Source organism: Medicago truncatula, chromosome 8 (genome assembly GCF_003473485.1).
Source record: "Medicago truncatula cultivar Jemalong A17 chromosome 8, MtrunA17r5.0-ANR, whole genome shotgun sequence".
Lineage (NCBI taxonomy): Eukaryota > Viridiplantae > Streptophyta > Magnoliopsida > Fabales > Fabaceae > Medicago > Medicago truncatula.
Window position 1 is genome coordinate 15,822,765 of NC_053049.1, and position 15,612 is coordinate 15,838,376.

Below are 15,612 nucleotides of genomic sequence, written 5' to 3' on the forward strand. Positions count from 1 at the left end.
GAAGATATATAAAGAGGAATCGAAGACTTTATGTTTAAAAAAAGTTTATGTCTATGTTTATGTTTAAAAAGGTTAAACGTGTCCCTTTGAATACATCCGATAAAATTGAAATGATACGGAGAAAAAGTTAAACGTGTATTCAATCAAATCATTTTGTAAAAAAGTCAAATCAACGCGTCATATTAAAAAGTATTTTTTAGGATGCATGTGTAAAACCGTGTATTTTGTCAAATCAGTCACATTAAATACTTTTTTAAATGTATATAAAAAATGTTTTTTTATTAACAATGTTCATATATTAAATCATTTTTGAATTATTAACAATGTACATATATTAAATCATTTTTGAATAATTGCAATAACTTTTAGTCAACGCAATATATTTATAATAAGTATATACTCCCTTCGTCCCAAATTGTATGTCGTTTTAGGAAAAAAATTGTCTTAAATTATATATCGCTGTATAATACCACCAATGCAACTTTAATATTACTTTCCCTATTATAATCTTAACTATTTATAACTTTCTTTTCTTTCAATTCTTTCATTTATTTTTCTCATATTATTTATTAAGGATAATTTTGTAAAACAACTCATAATATCTCTCTCTTAAAAAAAAAAATTCATAATATCTCTCTCTTTTCCACACAATATTAATTGCATTTTTTAATATGTGTGAAATGTCCAAAACGTCATACAATTTGGGACAGAGGGAGTATGACATATGTTCGAACTTGCGATTCCTCCTTTTCCAAAATTTAATCTATAAGTTTTATTGTAAAACTCATTGCAATAATTATTTTAAATATATCATAAATAATATAAAACAAATTTTATTAATTTAAATGCATTTTTTATATTAAAATAAAGTCTATATTAAATATATTATTTTCATAAGATAGAACTTTATTCAAGAAATAAAAAGAAAAACAAAAAGCTGAAAAAATAATGTGAGAGTATCATGCTGGTTACCAAAATTCGCGTGACAAGCAAATAGTTTCAAAGCAATGAGGCATCAAAGTAGTGAACTTTTTTTTGATGTTCTAGAACATCGAAACTAGATCAACAAGACTGAAGAGCGGATTTTTAACCTAGTGATTCTAGGGTAACCGACATCAAAGTTGTGAATTGATCAAATGAAATGAGATACATAAAAATAATTGTGACATTATATTCGTGAAGATTTGGAATGTTATATTTTGGTGATTTTGTGACTAATGTGGATTGAACTGATATATATGTTTTTAAATTTTTTGATCTGTCACGGTTTCAATTTGATTTCTTTCGTGTCCTTCTCAATTACTCCCTCCGTTCCTTTTTAAGTGTCTCTTTTGGAGAATTTTTTTGTTTCTATTTAACTGTCACTTTCAAAGTTCAATGTAAAATTAAATGATGTTTTATCAATATTACCTTTAATTATTTATTGCGGAGAGAGAAATATATGAAATAAGATATTAAATGAATAAGGTTATTATAGTAAAAGTATAACTTATTGCATAAAAAGTAATAACAATTATTGATTATCTTGGTTTGTGTAAAATGTCAAAATGTGACAATTAAAAAGGAACGGAGGTAGTATTTTATATTGTAACATGTATTCAAAACTTACCCCTAGTTTTTTTTTTTTTGAGAGGAAACTTACCCCTAGTTGTTTGTGTTTGTTTGACTTTGCTCTATGCAATAAATACAAAGTTGATTGTCATGAAGTCCAAGTAGGGAGAATTCCACTTTGATTGTGAAAATTTAGGATGAGTTATACAGTCATGTATTTGATTACTCTATTATAGTTACAAAGTCAAAATTGTATTTTTAGAGAAGAAAAAAAAATAATGTTGACTTATTTTATCTTTATAACAAAGGTTTAATTTAATAGTATTTAATTCCGATATGAAAATGTAAATGAGATATATTTTTTTTTGACGAAAACAAAACGATATTCATTCATTCAAATTGATAGAGTATGTCATTCAACCCCGCAAAAAACGTAAACTTTAAATATGTGAACCAACTTACAACATCCGAGTTAATAGCATATATCGACATAATGCATACAAAAGTATATGAGAAAATTAAAGTGACCGAAATATCTATGACTATGGATCTACAACGTTGACGCTCAAATCTTCGATTGAATAACCGATCGTTTAATATGAATCAAATGAACACCGTAACAAAACGGAAAATCAACCAAGGCCTCACAAGACGACAAACAACACACCACTACACTCGGATGACGAAATCATGAAGAAAAAACCTAGATCTATGTGAAAATCACTTATTTAGATTGAAATGGACTAGAAAAAGATGAAGAGGGGTGATTTCAGGTCAAAAATTGACTGAAAACCACCCCTCAATAAAAATACTGGAAGAGAAAACCTATAGAGAAAAAACTAGGGTAAATCTGATACCTTGGGCCCTCTGTGATAATGACTTTAATAATTATTTTATATTTATAATTTTTTTGCTACAAAATGCAAAAAACTCCTCTAAGAGTAATTTTTTTGCAAAAGCATTTCAAATTTATTTATTTTTAGCTTTCAGTGTCACAGTGAGACCTAAGGATGATAGATGTAAGGAGGGCATCCTAGTTAAAATGTTTAATCAACTGTGGATGATAACGTAAGGAAGAAGGCTATTTTAAATTCAGCTAAATTGTCAATATTTATTAATTATAAACAAGAAGGTTATTTTGCTTGCTTAAGAGGTGTGAGACAAGAAGATCCACTGTCCCCTTTCCTTTTTTGTCTTGCTGAAGAAGTTCTTAGAGAGGGCTAAACTTACTTGTGGAAATGGATCAATTAAATCTCATAAGAGGAATAAGAACCACTTCAATTCCATCACATATCCTATATGCAAATGTTGTTATGTTGTTTTGTAAAGGAGCAGACTCAAATGTTGAAGTCCTATCAGATTTCTTTCAAAGGTATGCTCAAATCTCATACAAATTCTGAAGGTGAGAAAAACACAAGGGGGTTGTATTGTGTTAACTTTTTCTTCTTTTTAAATAAGTTAAAAGTTCAACTTCTAATAGAGTTCAGAACCTGAAGCAATGATCAGAGTTAAGTGCAGTGGATTATAAAGAGATAGATAGATAGATACATATACATACATACATACATACATACATACATACATACATATATATATATATATATATATATATATATATATATATAGAGAGAGAGAGAGAAGTAATTAGCTTGGTTGCTTCCATAATCCGGAAGTAGTACAGTTCCCTTGTCACTTACAAGAGATTTTTTTACTATAATCACACAAGATTACAATTGGTCAAGCACACAAGCAAGAGACTTATAACAAACAAGAATTACAAAGAAATAATTGTTTGGTTAAACACTTGATATACAATCAGAGGTGTTCACAATAGTTTATACTTCATTCTTAAGAATTTCTAAGATATGAAAGTTTATAAGAAATTCTAAGTGTTTGATGTGTAATGAATTTGACAGAGTTTTGACACTTGTAAAATATTGCAGAGTCTTGTATATTCTTCAAGTCTTCAATCCTTTATATAGAGGTAGAAAAGAGACGTTGGAGAGTGCCAGCGCATCAATTAGTCACCAGAGAAGCTTGATCATTCAACATTGATTTGTTGCTTGATTTTGTTAATGTCCTATGAAAAAATGAATTTGAATCCTTTCCCTGATAAGGAATTAACCGTTCTTTCGCAAAGAACACAGTTGTTGCTTCGTACACATTGTGCATGAGAATGTTGGAGGTAGTGGTCGTACAAATATTCCTTCTTGTACCTTGATTGAAAATGACATCCATTGACTTTCTTTTATCTTTAGAACCATTGTGCATGATCTTCAAAACAATTCAGGCCTGATCTTCAAGGCTTCGGCTCTTTTGTCCTTTAGCTAGTCCTGATCTTGTCTTTCAGAGTCTGGGAGATCTTCAGAGTCTGACTACCTTTAGAGCCTGGATGACCTTCAGAGTCTGGATGCAGCGTAGTTTCTCATGAAATTGCTTGCCAAAGGAGAAGGGGGGAAGATGGTGGGGAAGAAGAAATCAATGTTGTCTGATAGGACATAGCAGTAGCTTTGGTGTTGGAGGGGAGACAAAGGAGGTACATGGGCCTCTAGGGAACAAGAGACCATGATGGTCAATATGACACCCAGACAGACCAACCTCACACCCAGACCGATCCCTTCCCTATTGACCGATCATATGACCCCTGATGGATTTTCAAAGAGGCCTATTTCTATGAAATGCCAACGATGGAAACACATCATTGTAGAGGAGAAGATGAGAAAGAAGAAGGTGTGAAAATGTTTGAGAAAATGAACCATATTTATAGGGGAGGGGGGATAAAAAAGAAGGTGGGAAAGCCATCAATTCCGGTCAAAAAACGTGTAGAAACACGTTTTTCAACTTAACCACCGTCCAAAACGTTTGAAAAACGTTTTCTTTGTGGTACAAACCACCGACCAAAATCTTCTGGTGCAGTCCGGAATACGTAATCCAGATAAATGTGGATCTAAAACATGCTGCCAAACATACAAACAAACACACCAAAGATCCTTTCTGCTGTTGTTTTTGCAAATTTACATAAGTTCGTTCGATTACTAAATTTACATGGATCATGGTAGTTATTTATTGCATGCTCTCCTTTTCTGCTGTTGTTTTTGCAAATTTACCCAAGTACGTTCGATTACTAAATTTCCTGTTGTAACTAATATACAACTTACACATATAATTTTGAAAGATTGACCTAACAGTTAACATTACTCCAAGATTGACACAGCAACGGGTCAAAAATTATATTGATCTCTACTGCAATGGGTTTTCCATAATGTTCCTGTCTTTCATAGACCTAAAAAGATTTCTTCAGCTAATATTTAAGTCAAAATTCATCACAATATCACATTACATTCTAGCAGAACAGTCCTATAGATTCTTGTTATTTATACTTGTTTGCTTTTACATAATTTTTTTTTTTTAGATAAAAGCACAACGTAAATTGAATTCAATGTGTGTAAAACATAAAAGCACAACATCAGAACAATGAAATCAAGTAACAAGATGATGCAAACTAACACAACACCAAAGAAAAAAGTTAGTGCAAGTTGTTGCAATCTCAAATAAAGTCAAGAAATAAATGGTTATAACTTTTAAGCTTAAAATCAACAATAGAACAGTTACACTATATGAACAATTTATGACCACAAATAGATCAGTTTATAGATAGAAAGAACCATCAAAATATATGAAATTGATAAAGCAAAATTCATATGATCAAGCATTTTCTTAATTCAGCATGAGCATTTGACAAGCCACTTTAAGTACAAAGAAAAATCCTAAAAGCCATGTCATATATCTCTTGGGAGAAATCAATAAAAAGAAATTAACTATATCTTCATCCAATTGGAAGAATACTTTCTACATGGAATATGGAACAACTCTTTGCTCTAACACCAATCTCCTCAATCATCCTGGTACTTAAGTTAAACCAACATATTTCGCCGTCTTTTTTTCTAAATAGTATATTGCCATTCTTCCCCGCTAATAGGATACTCAAGGCAAGGGAATGATTCAAAAATAAAGAGTTTAGTCCATGATTCTATTACACCGGGTTCACCCAAAATTGAGATGTGATATGTAGATGTCTCTTCATAATTTGAGATGAAAGCAATAGACCCGTTCAACTTTCAAACCAAGAGGCATCCTCATCCAAGTCATATGGTGGGTCATCATTGTCCTCTTGAATAGGTTGTCTTTCATTCCCATCCACTTTCGGCCAATCTAATTTAACTCTACTCTCAAACCTTTCACTGGAAAGAAAATACAAAACATGTTCTTGGCCTCTGTCCGATTTAGGAGAAGAGACATATCGTGATAATAAGAATGGTCCTTTGATAAGAAATTATTGCGGTGCATAGTCATGAAATGATGGTTGTGAAATAAGAGAGACCATGACTTACGTGCGCATCCAAATCGTTTCAAAAATTTGATGGGAAGTTTTGACAGAACATAGAAGGCAATATCATCGAGTATATGTTTGCTAACCTCAACATTAGTCATCAGCGAAATCTCCATTATCTCCAACTGAAAACTTAAGTATAAGGAACAATAATCAATAATAAATTTGGATACAACATTCAATTACAGATCATCCACAAACCTAATTTATTCAATCATATCTGAGAAATCAAAGCCCTCTAATTGCCCAACCAAAAAATTAAAAATCCAAGTTTGTATACATCATCAATTTAACAACAATGTCTATCAGCTTCACCATAAAAGATAAATTTGAATACAACCATCAATTTCACAACATTAATCAATTTACCCCCTCCGTCAAATTCTTATGTTACATTTTGCAAATATTCCCCTAAAGTTTTGCCCTTATATGCAAAATAATCCCGAATAAATTTTTTCTTATCCTTGACAAATGTGGAAGAGGAGATGAAGAAATATCAATACTAGCTACTATAATCCATCCATGGATTTATATGCCTACCCAGAAATTAGATACCCATATATCAATAAAAATAGTTCTGTTTTTTTTTTTTTCTTTATGAATAAATTCAAAGTTTAGTCAATGCTAGTTGTAAGTTATCTTGAAGTTTACTTTTATTATCATGTAAATGTAAAATAAATCATGAAAGCAGATTGATTTACATATTTTATCCATTCTTTTTTAATAATATATCTTATCAAAAATGTAATTGATCATATAATATTAATAATATATCTTATTGAGTTTTCAAAAAAAATAAAATAATATATCTTATTAATAATATATATTATTGAAATAATTTTTTGTTTTGAAATTAATTGTTCGTAACTCAATTAGTTTGAAATAAAAAACAAAATAGCAATTCCCACTTCAACAGAAAGTATACAAATCTTACAAAACTGAAAATTCTAAGGTCCATATTTTAAGTCAAGGATAAGAAAGAAATATATATAAATTTTTAAGTTGGGGGGCATTTTGCACATAAGTGCAAAACTTCAGGTAGGGTATTTGCAAAACGTCATGTTGACTAACAGAAGAATTTGACGGAGGGGGTAAATTGATTAACGTTGTGCATTTTCAGGGGGTAATTGAAATTTTGTTAATTTCAGAGGGGTAATTGACGAAACTTACAATTTCAGGGGGTAATTGGCTATTTACTCCTCTTGAAATGGTAGTGGGACACGTTTTTTATATATGTCATTATATAAAACTTTAGAAAAAGGAGGAAAAAGCCATAGAAGGGAGAAGACCAAGAGAGAGCTGCGATTTTCTTCATACAAGGTAAGGGTGAGACTAATGATTCAATAGTGTTAATCTATACAATTATGATGATCAAATTAACAAGTTAGGATAGAATTAGAAAGTTTGTGAAATTAGGGTTAATAGGTGAAATTGATGATCCAATGATAATAAGCTGTTAGATTGATGCATAAAACGTCCTTTGACCTTAGATTATGTTTAGAATGAATTATGGAATTGAAATTAGGCTTAGAACCATAGCGAATGATGATCCTCGCCTCGCGAGTGATGAAGTTCATCCCTCGCCACGCGAGCCATTTCCCCTCGCCTCGCGAGTTACAAGTCGTAGCTCGCCACAACGAGCAACCTTACTCGCCATAGCGAGCATGACCAGAGAGCATGTTGAATTCTGTAATTTTGACTTTTGAGTTGAACCTTAGATGCTTTTGAGTGCCTTAAGATGTTTATTAAAGATTAGATGATGATTTAGAACAAGATTGAACCTGGTTTAGCTTAGAACAACTTAAGTTGGAATTCTGGCTTGTACTCGCCATGGCGAGCAGATGCTCTCGCCTCGCGAGCACTTCCAGAACTTAATGCAAGTTAGTATGTTGCGATCTGTTTCGCATAAGTTGATTAGGGTTGGACCCTTAAGTAGTAATGTGACCTATTTAAGATGTTAACTGAAATCTGTGAAGCTGTTTGAAACTGCTAAGTTGTCTGTAATGTGATTTAATGATTAAATGCATTACTTGAAATATTATTGAATGATCAAGATGTTGTTGAAATGAATCGATATTATGAAATTTTGCTGTTGATGTGATCTGATTATGCTGCTTTTGTTATTTAACCAAGTTGCATGAGTCTATACAAGATGATGTTGAACTCCAAATTATTGGATGTATATGAGATGATGATTAAGATGTCTTAGATGATTGAGTCCATGCATTAGCATACATTTGTTGGGGGCTCATGCCCTGGAGATTTCTACTCACCATGATGGAGCATTTGCTCAAAATAATGTTGGGGGCTTATGCCCTGAAAGTATATTAATACTATACATGCATATAAGAGGTTTAGGTTGCATTGTCGCATTGTCGAGTCAATTGATGTTATGATGTTATGTTATTTATGATAATTGAATGAAGTGATTACTTGATATTTTATTATCAATGATGCTATGATGTTTTAAGATGTTTATGTTGTTAATTATGATTGCTGTATTATATTGATTAATATTATTGTTTTGTGAAATCTCACCCCTTCTGCTTGGAAATGTTGCTCTTCGTATGAGTAACTTGCAGGTGATCGAGCTTAGTGTGCAGTGTTGCTGTCGTGAGTGGCCTTGCCTCACTGAGTCCTAGGTTGCTCTGATACGTAACGGGATGGGGTTTATGATATGCATGCTTCATTCTTTTACGTATTCATTTATGATGTTTAACTGAATTTTATGAACGTTTTAATGAGGCCTGCGTGCCAAGACTTATGATGATTTGAATTTAAATCCGCTGCAGTTTTGTCGATGAAGGATAAATTATTATTTATCTATGTTTTAAGGTTTTTAAGAATGTGATATCCCGTTATTTGTTGATTACTCTGATAATATGTTGAAATTTTTATGTTGGGAAAAACGGGGTGTTACAGCTGCCGGGGAGTTAATTAATATTGATTAACTTTTTAGTACCGGTTAGATTGAAATTTTTCTTTTTCTTTATTTTTCTACCTTCAATTGCTTTGATCGAGGACATGGCTCAAAACCACTATCAATGGATAAGTGAAAGAGCCATCAACGGTGTTGCTCCTTCACCCTCTAAAAAGAGGCAGGAATGTATGAAATTTCTGCCCTTGATCACTTGAATGCTAAGGTGGACGCACTTTTTCAAAAATTTGATAAGTTAACTATTAGTGCTGTCACACCTGCCCCTGTTTTACCACCTTGTGAAGTTTGTGGAATATTTGATCATACTGGTGTTGAATGACAACTAGATAGTGTTGTTGAACGATGCTTTGTATGTGTGGTGCAGCACCGTTGACAGCCATGGTTTATATGTGAAAGCTTTGGTTTTCTGTATGTAAAAAACGGGGAGAGCTTGTATTTCCCACAGACGGCGCCACTGATCGTACCTGACCAGAAGGTGGCTGTCGGCGCTGGGTTAAATGCAGTGGTTCACGGTGGTTGTGTATACTTCCATTGAGCGTAGGACCAAATGGAGTGTGTGCACCTGCATGCACTCTGACGCTCAAGTCAGTTGAGTTGAGAATGGGGGTTTGAAAGTATTAGAGATTCTACCTTGGAGGCTGCAAGGAGCCTCCTATTTATAGAGGTGGGTGAATGCAGAGCCGTTGTAAGGCACACGTGTGACCGGCAGTTATGAAATCGTAAGAAGTGTAACCGCCGGTGAGATATTCGCAGGAACTTGGGTAAAGAGACGTTGCCAAATGTTTGAGGAAGTTTGAACTGTTCTACTTTTCTCAGTGCACCCCCCCTCGCGGAGAAGGGTGTGTTGCGAGTAATTTGCCAAATGCAGCATTTGGGCTTGATTCGTTATTGGGCCTAAGTGACAAAGCCCAGGTCTTTGACCGGTCCAAAACAGGAAGGAAAGCTAGTTTGTGAACAGTGACAAATCGTCAAAGTTAAGAGAGCTCATGTTGTTTTTTACCTAATGGTGTTAAATAAAAAGAAGGTAGACATAGCAACAAGATACAAATAAAAAAAGAAAATCAAGTTATTCTACAATATGCAAATAAAAACTCGCTACGTTTTTTATGAGAGAAAGATGAAAATGTTGAAAAATTAATTGTCTATGTAAAGGGTAAAAAAGTCATGTATTAAATTTCAAATGAGTGTAACGAATTTTTTTTTCCAAATAAGTCATGATCCATTTTGATTGGCTCATAAAAAAAAATGAGTCATGATCTTTTTTTATTGGTTGATATAAAATAAGAGCAATGCTATGTAGTACGGGAATAAACAAACAGAAAACAACAAAATAGTGGTAGAGATGCATACCAACTTCTATTTAGCAGAAATCATGGGTATGCTATAGTATTATTCGTAGTTATTCGTAGTTTTTTCTCCGTACCATAACGTATTTCCAATAAAATAAATGTGTCAAAATCCATTTTGATTGGATGATAAGAAAACATTAAATGAGATGAGAAATATGAAGATGGCACATGTACTTTTAATTTGAAGGAAAGTAAATTTCAATCCATTTTGATTGGCTCATGAAAAACAAATGAGTCATGATGTTTTTTTTTATTGGTTGATATAAAATAAATGTGTCAAAATCCATTCCGATTGGATGATAAGAAAACATTAATTGAGATGAGAAATATGTAGATGTCACGTATGTACATTTAATTTGAAGGAAGGTAAATTTCAAATGAGTCATGATCCTTTTTTTATTGGTTGATATAAAATAAATGTGTCAAAATCCATTCTGATTGGATGATAAGAAAACATTAAATGAGATGAGAAATATGAAGATATCACGTGTACTTTTAATTTGAAGGAAGGTAAATTTCAAATGAGTCATGATCTATTATAATTGGCTCATAAAAAACAAATGGGTCATGATCTTTTTTTATTGGTTGATATAAAATAAATGTGTCAAAATCCATTCTGATTGGATGATAAAAAAACATTAAATGAGATGAGAAATATGAAGATGTCACGTGTACATTTAATTTGAAGGAAAGTAAATTTCAAATGAGTCATGATCCATTATGATTGGCTCATGAAAAACAAATGAGTCATGATCATTTTTTTATTGGTTGATATAAAATAAATGTGTCAAAATCCATTCTGATTGGATGATAAGAAAACATTAAATGAGATGAGAAATATGAAGATATCACATGTATTTTTAATTTGAAGGAAGTTAAATGTAATAAGAGTTTTCAAATTGTCAAAAAACAAATTAGGGTTTTCAAAGAAACCAATCTCACTTGCCGCTGCTACTTTCTCTCACACTATTATCTGCCACTGCTATCCCTAACTCTCTCTCACACTATTATCTGCCACCGCCGCTGCTACTTTCACCTTTTGTTCCTTCCATTCCACCAAAAAGCTGTCATGAGCGAACCTTTGTTATGTTTAACTACAAACAGGTATGCCTTAGATCTAATTCCACTTTCCTCTAGATTTTTTATTTTTTTTGTTGCTTGTAGTCAGTTTAATTTGTAACCTATTTTCCTCTAATTTCTGCTAAAATTGTTGCAGCTTCATTGTAGAGATCGGATGCTATTCCTTGATAATGATTTCGATTTCAACAACGAGTGTAATTTTTTTGATTAAACAAGTGAATGTGAGTCAACATGTCAGGAGCTCAAGAAGATGTCTGCATATGGTATGTTTCTCAAATCTGCTCTCTTTCTCTCACATCCACACACTGAATTAATGGCGTTTAGGTCAAAAATTGACCTAAGAGTGAAGACTGTTGTTGCCATATTGCCAATTGTCAAATTAGTTGTCTCAAACAAGAAAAAAGTTTTGCATTGTTGTTACTCATCAAAATGAGTGTGCTAGTGTGTTTTTGACCTCAAGCCAATGAGGTTAGGTCTAGTAGAAACTAGAAAGTACCAGTCTCATAACATGGTGAATCACAATTGTTGGAAGATACTTCGTATCTAGTATCCACCAAAAAAATATTAGTAGCCACCACCATCTTAATTTGTAGAATAGGCAAGAACTTTAACTTTTTGCAAAACTGTTAAGAATTGTGTGTTGTCTGAGTATGTTATGAGATATAATTTTTTTTAAAAAACATTTTTGAAAATTAGTTTTATCAACAAAAACTTATGCTAACGTAAAAAGAAAAAACTAATATTTACTAGTTAACCTTTGACTTTCTTTGAGTTATGCTTGAATAACATACACATATCATTTGTACTTTTCATATTTATTAGGTATTGACACTCATATTTATGTTTATCCTGAAAGAGATGAAACTCTTATCTACTATATAGTGTATCAAAAAGTAAATGTTAATAGTACCCTCTTTATTCACGAAATGTTGGCACTGAGGATTTTGGTACATGGTGATATGTGTGATGCAGGGATTACCAACAAGGTGGCAAAAACTCTCACCTCAAAGCTAAAAAACTCATTGACGAAATCCGTTATTGGTTCACTCAATCCAATGGTAAAAATCACTTAATTCCGGTTTATAACTCGAATTTTGTTTTATTCTGATTCTGTACATTGTTCCTTCCCAAAGCCACTTCATATCGATGACTTGAAAACCCTAATCTATGAAGGCATGGTTGCTGCTTTCGATCTAAAGATTTGTGATGAAAGCGATGGAGATGTATGTTGTTTTCATTTTAAACACTTATATGTGGCCTCGTATTATTGACTTATTAAATTATATGTTCATTAACCCTTCTAATCAAATATTTAAATCGATATCGAGTAAAAAAAATTCCTACATTTTTTAGTGTAGACTTAGAGAAAATTAGAATTTTCTGACATGAATCAAAAATAGTTTTTTTTCTTCATAATATTTAGGAATCAATATTTTTTCTTCATTTAGAGTTATACATTTATTGTGAGCCATAGTTGGATGCTATTCTCATTTTTGGATGTCATATTTACTGGTTTCCATTAGAGATCATACTCATGGGGTTGAGTTTTATATTTCAGGTGAAACAGTACATGATTACGCAATGTTGGAACGGAGGCAAATTAATGCCTCTAATAGGGATTTGAGCTATAGCCCTACACAGTCTAAGTTAGCAATGATAATGTCCCTGCCTGCACAAGAGGCAGCCACATTTAAAATTATCCTCTTGCAGCAGTTCCGGAGTGAAAATATTTGCAGCAACAATTCTACTTATAACTCTGACATAGAGAGAAAATTAGTTAGTATTCATGTAAAGAAATAATTATTTGAATACTCTCCACCATTGTATCTTTTTCTTTGAAATGTCTATCACTTGACTGTGTTGTATTTTGGTTGCAGTCTTATTATTGTCTAGATACTGAGCAACATATCTATACATATCCCATCATCATACACTGTGGAGTATGCTGAGAAAAACCGAGAAAACGGCCTAAGGTCTGACTACAGGAGAGGATAACGGAATCATACATGATTTCAAGTGAAATCAGACATTTGAAGTGTTCAAGAAGCTGTTCAGCCGCCATTGCTGTCTTTTTGGCTAAAAGAAATCTAAACCTAATCTTTGAGTTTGAATGCCACCATCGATCTCGTTTGTTGGTTCCATAAAAACGGTACTAAAAAATTATCATTTACATGGTTGCTGTTTCAGTTTAAATCATTTACGACTTCACATTTTGCTGCTGACTTTGTTTTGCTTTTCTGATTGGCAAGTAAATGTCTTTGTTATTTTTTTTACACTTACTAATTAAATGCTGAAAAATATGATCACCTAGTTTTAATTGAAAATACCTAATTGAATAGCGTGGCTTTGTTTCGATTGAAAATGCCTAACCTGCAACACTAGATATTGATACAGTTGCATTAAATTTTCCAGATCTTGTGTCCTCCTTATTCACAAATGAGTAGCGATATTTTTGAAACTATGTCCAATGATCAAAAAATTAATGCAAACTTACTTCATTTTGTTTTTGGATAAACATGATATTTTTGGATTCAATGTGTTTTCTCTGTCTATAATTAACTAATTGCATTGGATGAAAACACTTCTTGGTATGATGTTTTTTTTTGCTTTGACATTTTTTATGGGATATGGTTGTGTTAATTGTTTATCTTTGATGTTCGACTCTTGGTTAAACTTTACTATATTCAGATTTTAAGAAACTAAATAACTTTGTTGAATTTTTATCCATCATGGGTTTTTTTTTTTTTTTTTCTTCTCATTTTTCCTTTTTGTGTGATATTTATCATTCTTTCAAATAGTATTTGTAATTATTTATCAAAATAAAAACTATTCTCTTGTAGAATCAACAACTGAAATTATTGGCAGCAGCAATTCTATTTTATATCTTTGACAAGTTTATGAACATAAGTATTCATGTATCTTTTTTTTCTTTGAATGTTTCTCACTTTAATGTGTTGTATTTATCTGCCGTATTAGATACTCGGTTTTTTATTTTTCAACTCGTGTAGCTTATTGTCGTATAGTTTTTTCAATCTTATGTTTCTTTCTATTTCAGATGTTTAGAATGATCAAAAGGAAGAAGAAAGTCTTCCAGCTCAGGGAAAAGAAAGTCTACTTTGTGGGATGTTAAGTCAGAAGTTCAAAAGGGTGGCTCCATAAAAATGGAACTCAAAAATTTTATTTATTGATATTGATCATGTTTTAAATTATCTTTTACATAGCTTCTGATTCGGTTTATTTCATTTTATGAATTCAAATAATACTCTGATTAATGGATGTTTAAATACAATTGATGTTATAGGAAGTGATGTTATAGTTAGCTGATGTTATAGGAAGTGAGAGATAGAAATAAAATGGCATTTGAATGGATGTAAGAAAAGTTTTGGGATGTTTAAATACCATTGATGTTTGATCAAATTAGCCTTATTTTTTGCAATATGCAATTAGCAACATTAAAAAATGTGTGCAACACATACAAAAGGGTATTAAATTTCTTCTTATGTATCTTCTATATGTTGTTTTGTGAATGGCGTCATATATCATAGAATGAAGCTAGGTGATTGCCAACTGTTTTTATGGGTCTTTATTCTTCAAGAACATTTTTCTATTAAGAAGCTAAATTAGTTTAACCAATTTGACACCGGGTAGTATTGTTCAATACCAATGTTCAAAATTGATTGACCTCTTGTCTTTAAAGTTTGGTGTTATATTGATTAAAATAGAGAGCTTCTAATTAGATATTTGTCTTTCTGTTGACCTTTCATCATATTATATATCCTCCAAGTCTTCAGAAGTTTCCAATGTTTTTTTTAGTACCATAATGCTTTCATTGTGCTCATAATTTGATGTATCAGTACGAAAACTTGACCTTGAAGTCAGAATTTAATTAAATGGTCCTAAACATTTGAATACATATTAGAGTAACAAGTTGTTCTTACACACATTTTTATTATCAAAACCTTATAGACATTGTTCTAAAACCCACTTTGATTCAAGGGTTATATTTTAGTAGAACTTTTACCCGTGCTACCGCCCGGGTCATAAACAATGGAGAAGCTAGTATATTATATCCCAATATGATCCATTACATTAATAAAATGTAATGATATCTCTTATTTACGTACGGGTCATATCGACTATAATATATAGAAATCAAATATATCATTTTATTGATTTGAATAGAAAATAAGTTGTATGATACATACAGTTCAATTACCATTAACATAATTAATTATAAAATACGAAATACTTCTCTATAGACTACGATCAAACTTTGGAAAAAGGAGGAAAAAGCCATAGAAGGG

At 31.9% G+C, this 15,612-nt stretch overlaps 1 protein-coding gene across 2 annotated transcripts; it reads left to right on the forward strand.

Annotated features, from left to right (window-relative positions):
* The first annotated feature begins 11,138 nt into the window (after positions 1–11,138).
* On the forward strand, positions 11,139–14,687 carry LOC112417045 (uncharacterized). 2 transcript variants are annotated; one of them, XR_003007502.2, is made up of 6 exons: positions 11,139–11,332; positions 11,445–11,571; positions 12,281–12,531; positions 12,867–13,096; positions 13,186–13,457; positions 14,364–14,687. XR_003007502.2 is itself a non-coding variant. In XM_024771755.2 (6 exons), exons 2-5 carry the CDS (start codon positions 11,540–11,542, stop codon positions 13,255–13,257), a joined length of 420 nt encoding a protein of 139 aa, XP_024627523.1. In that variant the 5' UTR covers positions 11,139–11,332; positions 11,445–11,539; the 3' UTR covers positions 13,258–13,457; positions 14,364–14,687. The 2 variants fall into 2 exon arrangements, 1 of the variants encoding a protein (XP_024627523.1); XM_024771755.2 differs by having other exon boundaries at positions 12,281–12,366.
* Positions 14,688–15,612: the final 925 nt, after the last annotated feature.

Coding starts and splice junctions, on each gene's coding strand:
- LOC112417045 (XM_024771755.2), top strand. CDS start 11,540: ATGTCAGGAGCTCAAGAAGATGTCTGCATATG. Junction 12,367..12,866: donor TTGGTTCACTCAATCCAATG/GTAAAAATCACT, acceptor TTTATATTTCAG/GTGAAACAGTACATGATTAC. Junction 13,097..13,185: donor GAAAATTAGTTAGTATTCAT/GTAAAGAAATAA, acceptor TTTTGGTTGCAG/TCTTATTATTGTCTAGATAC.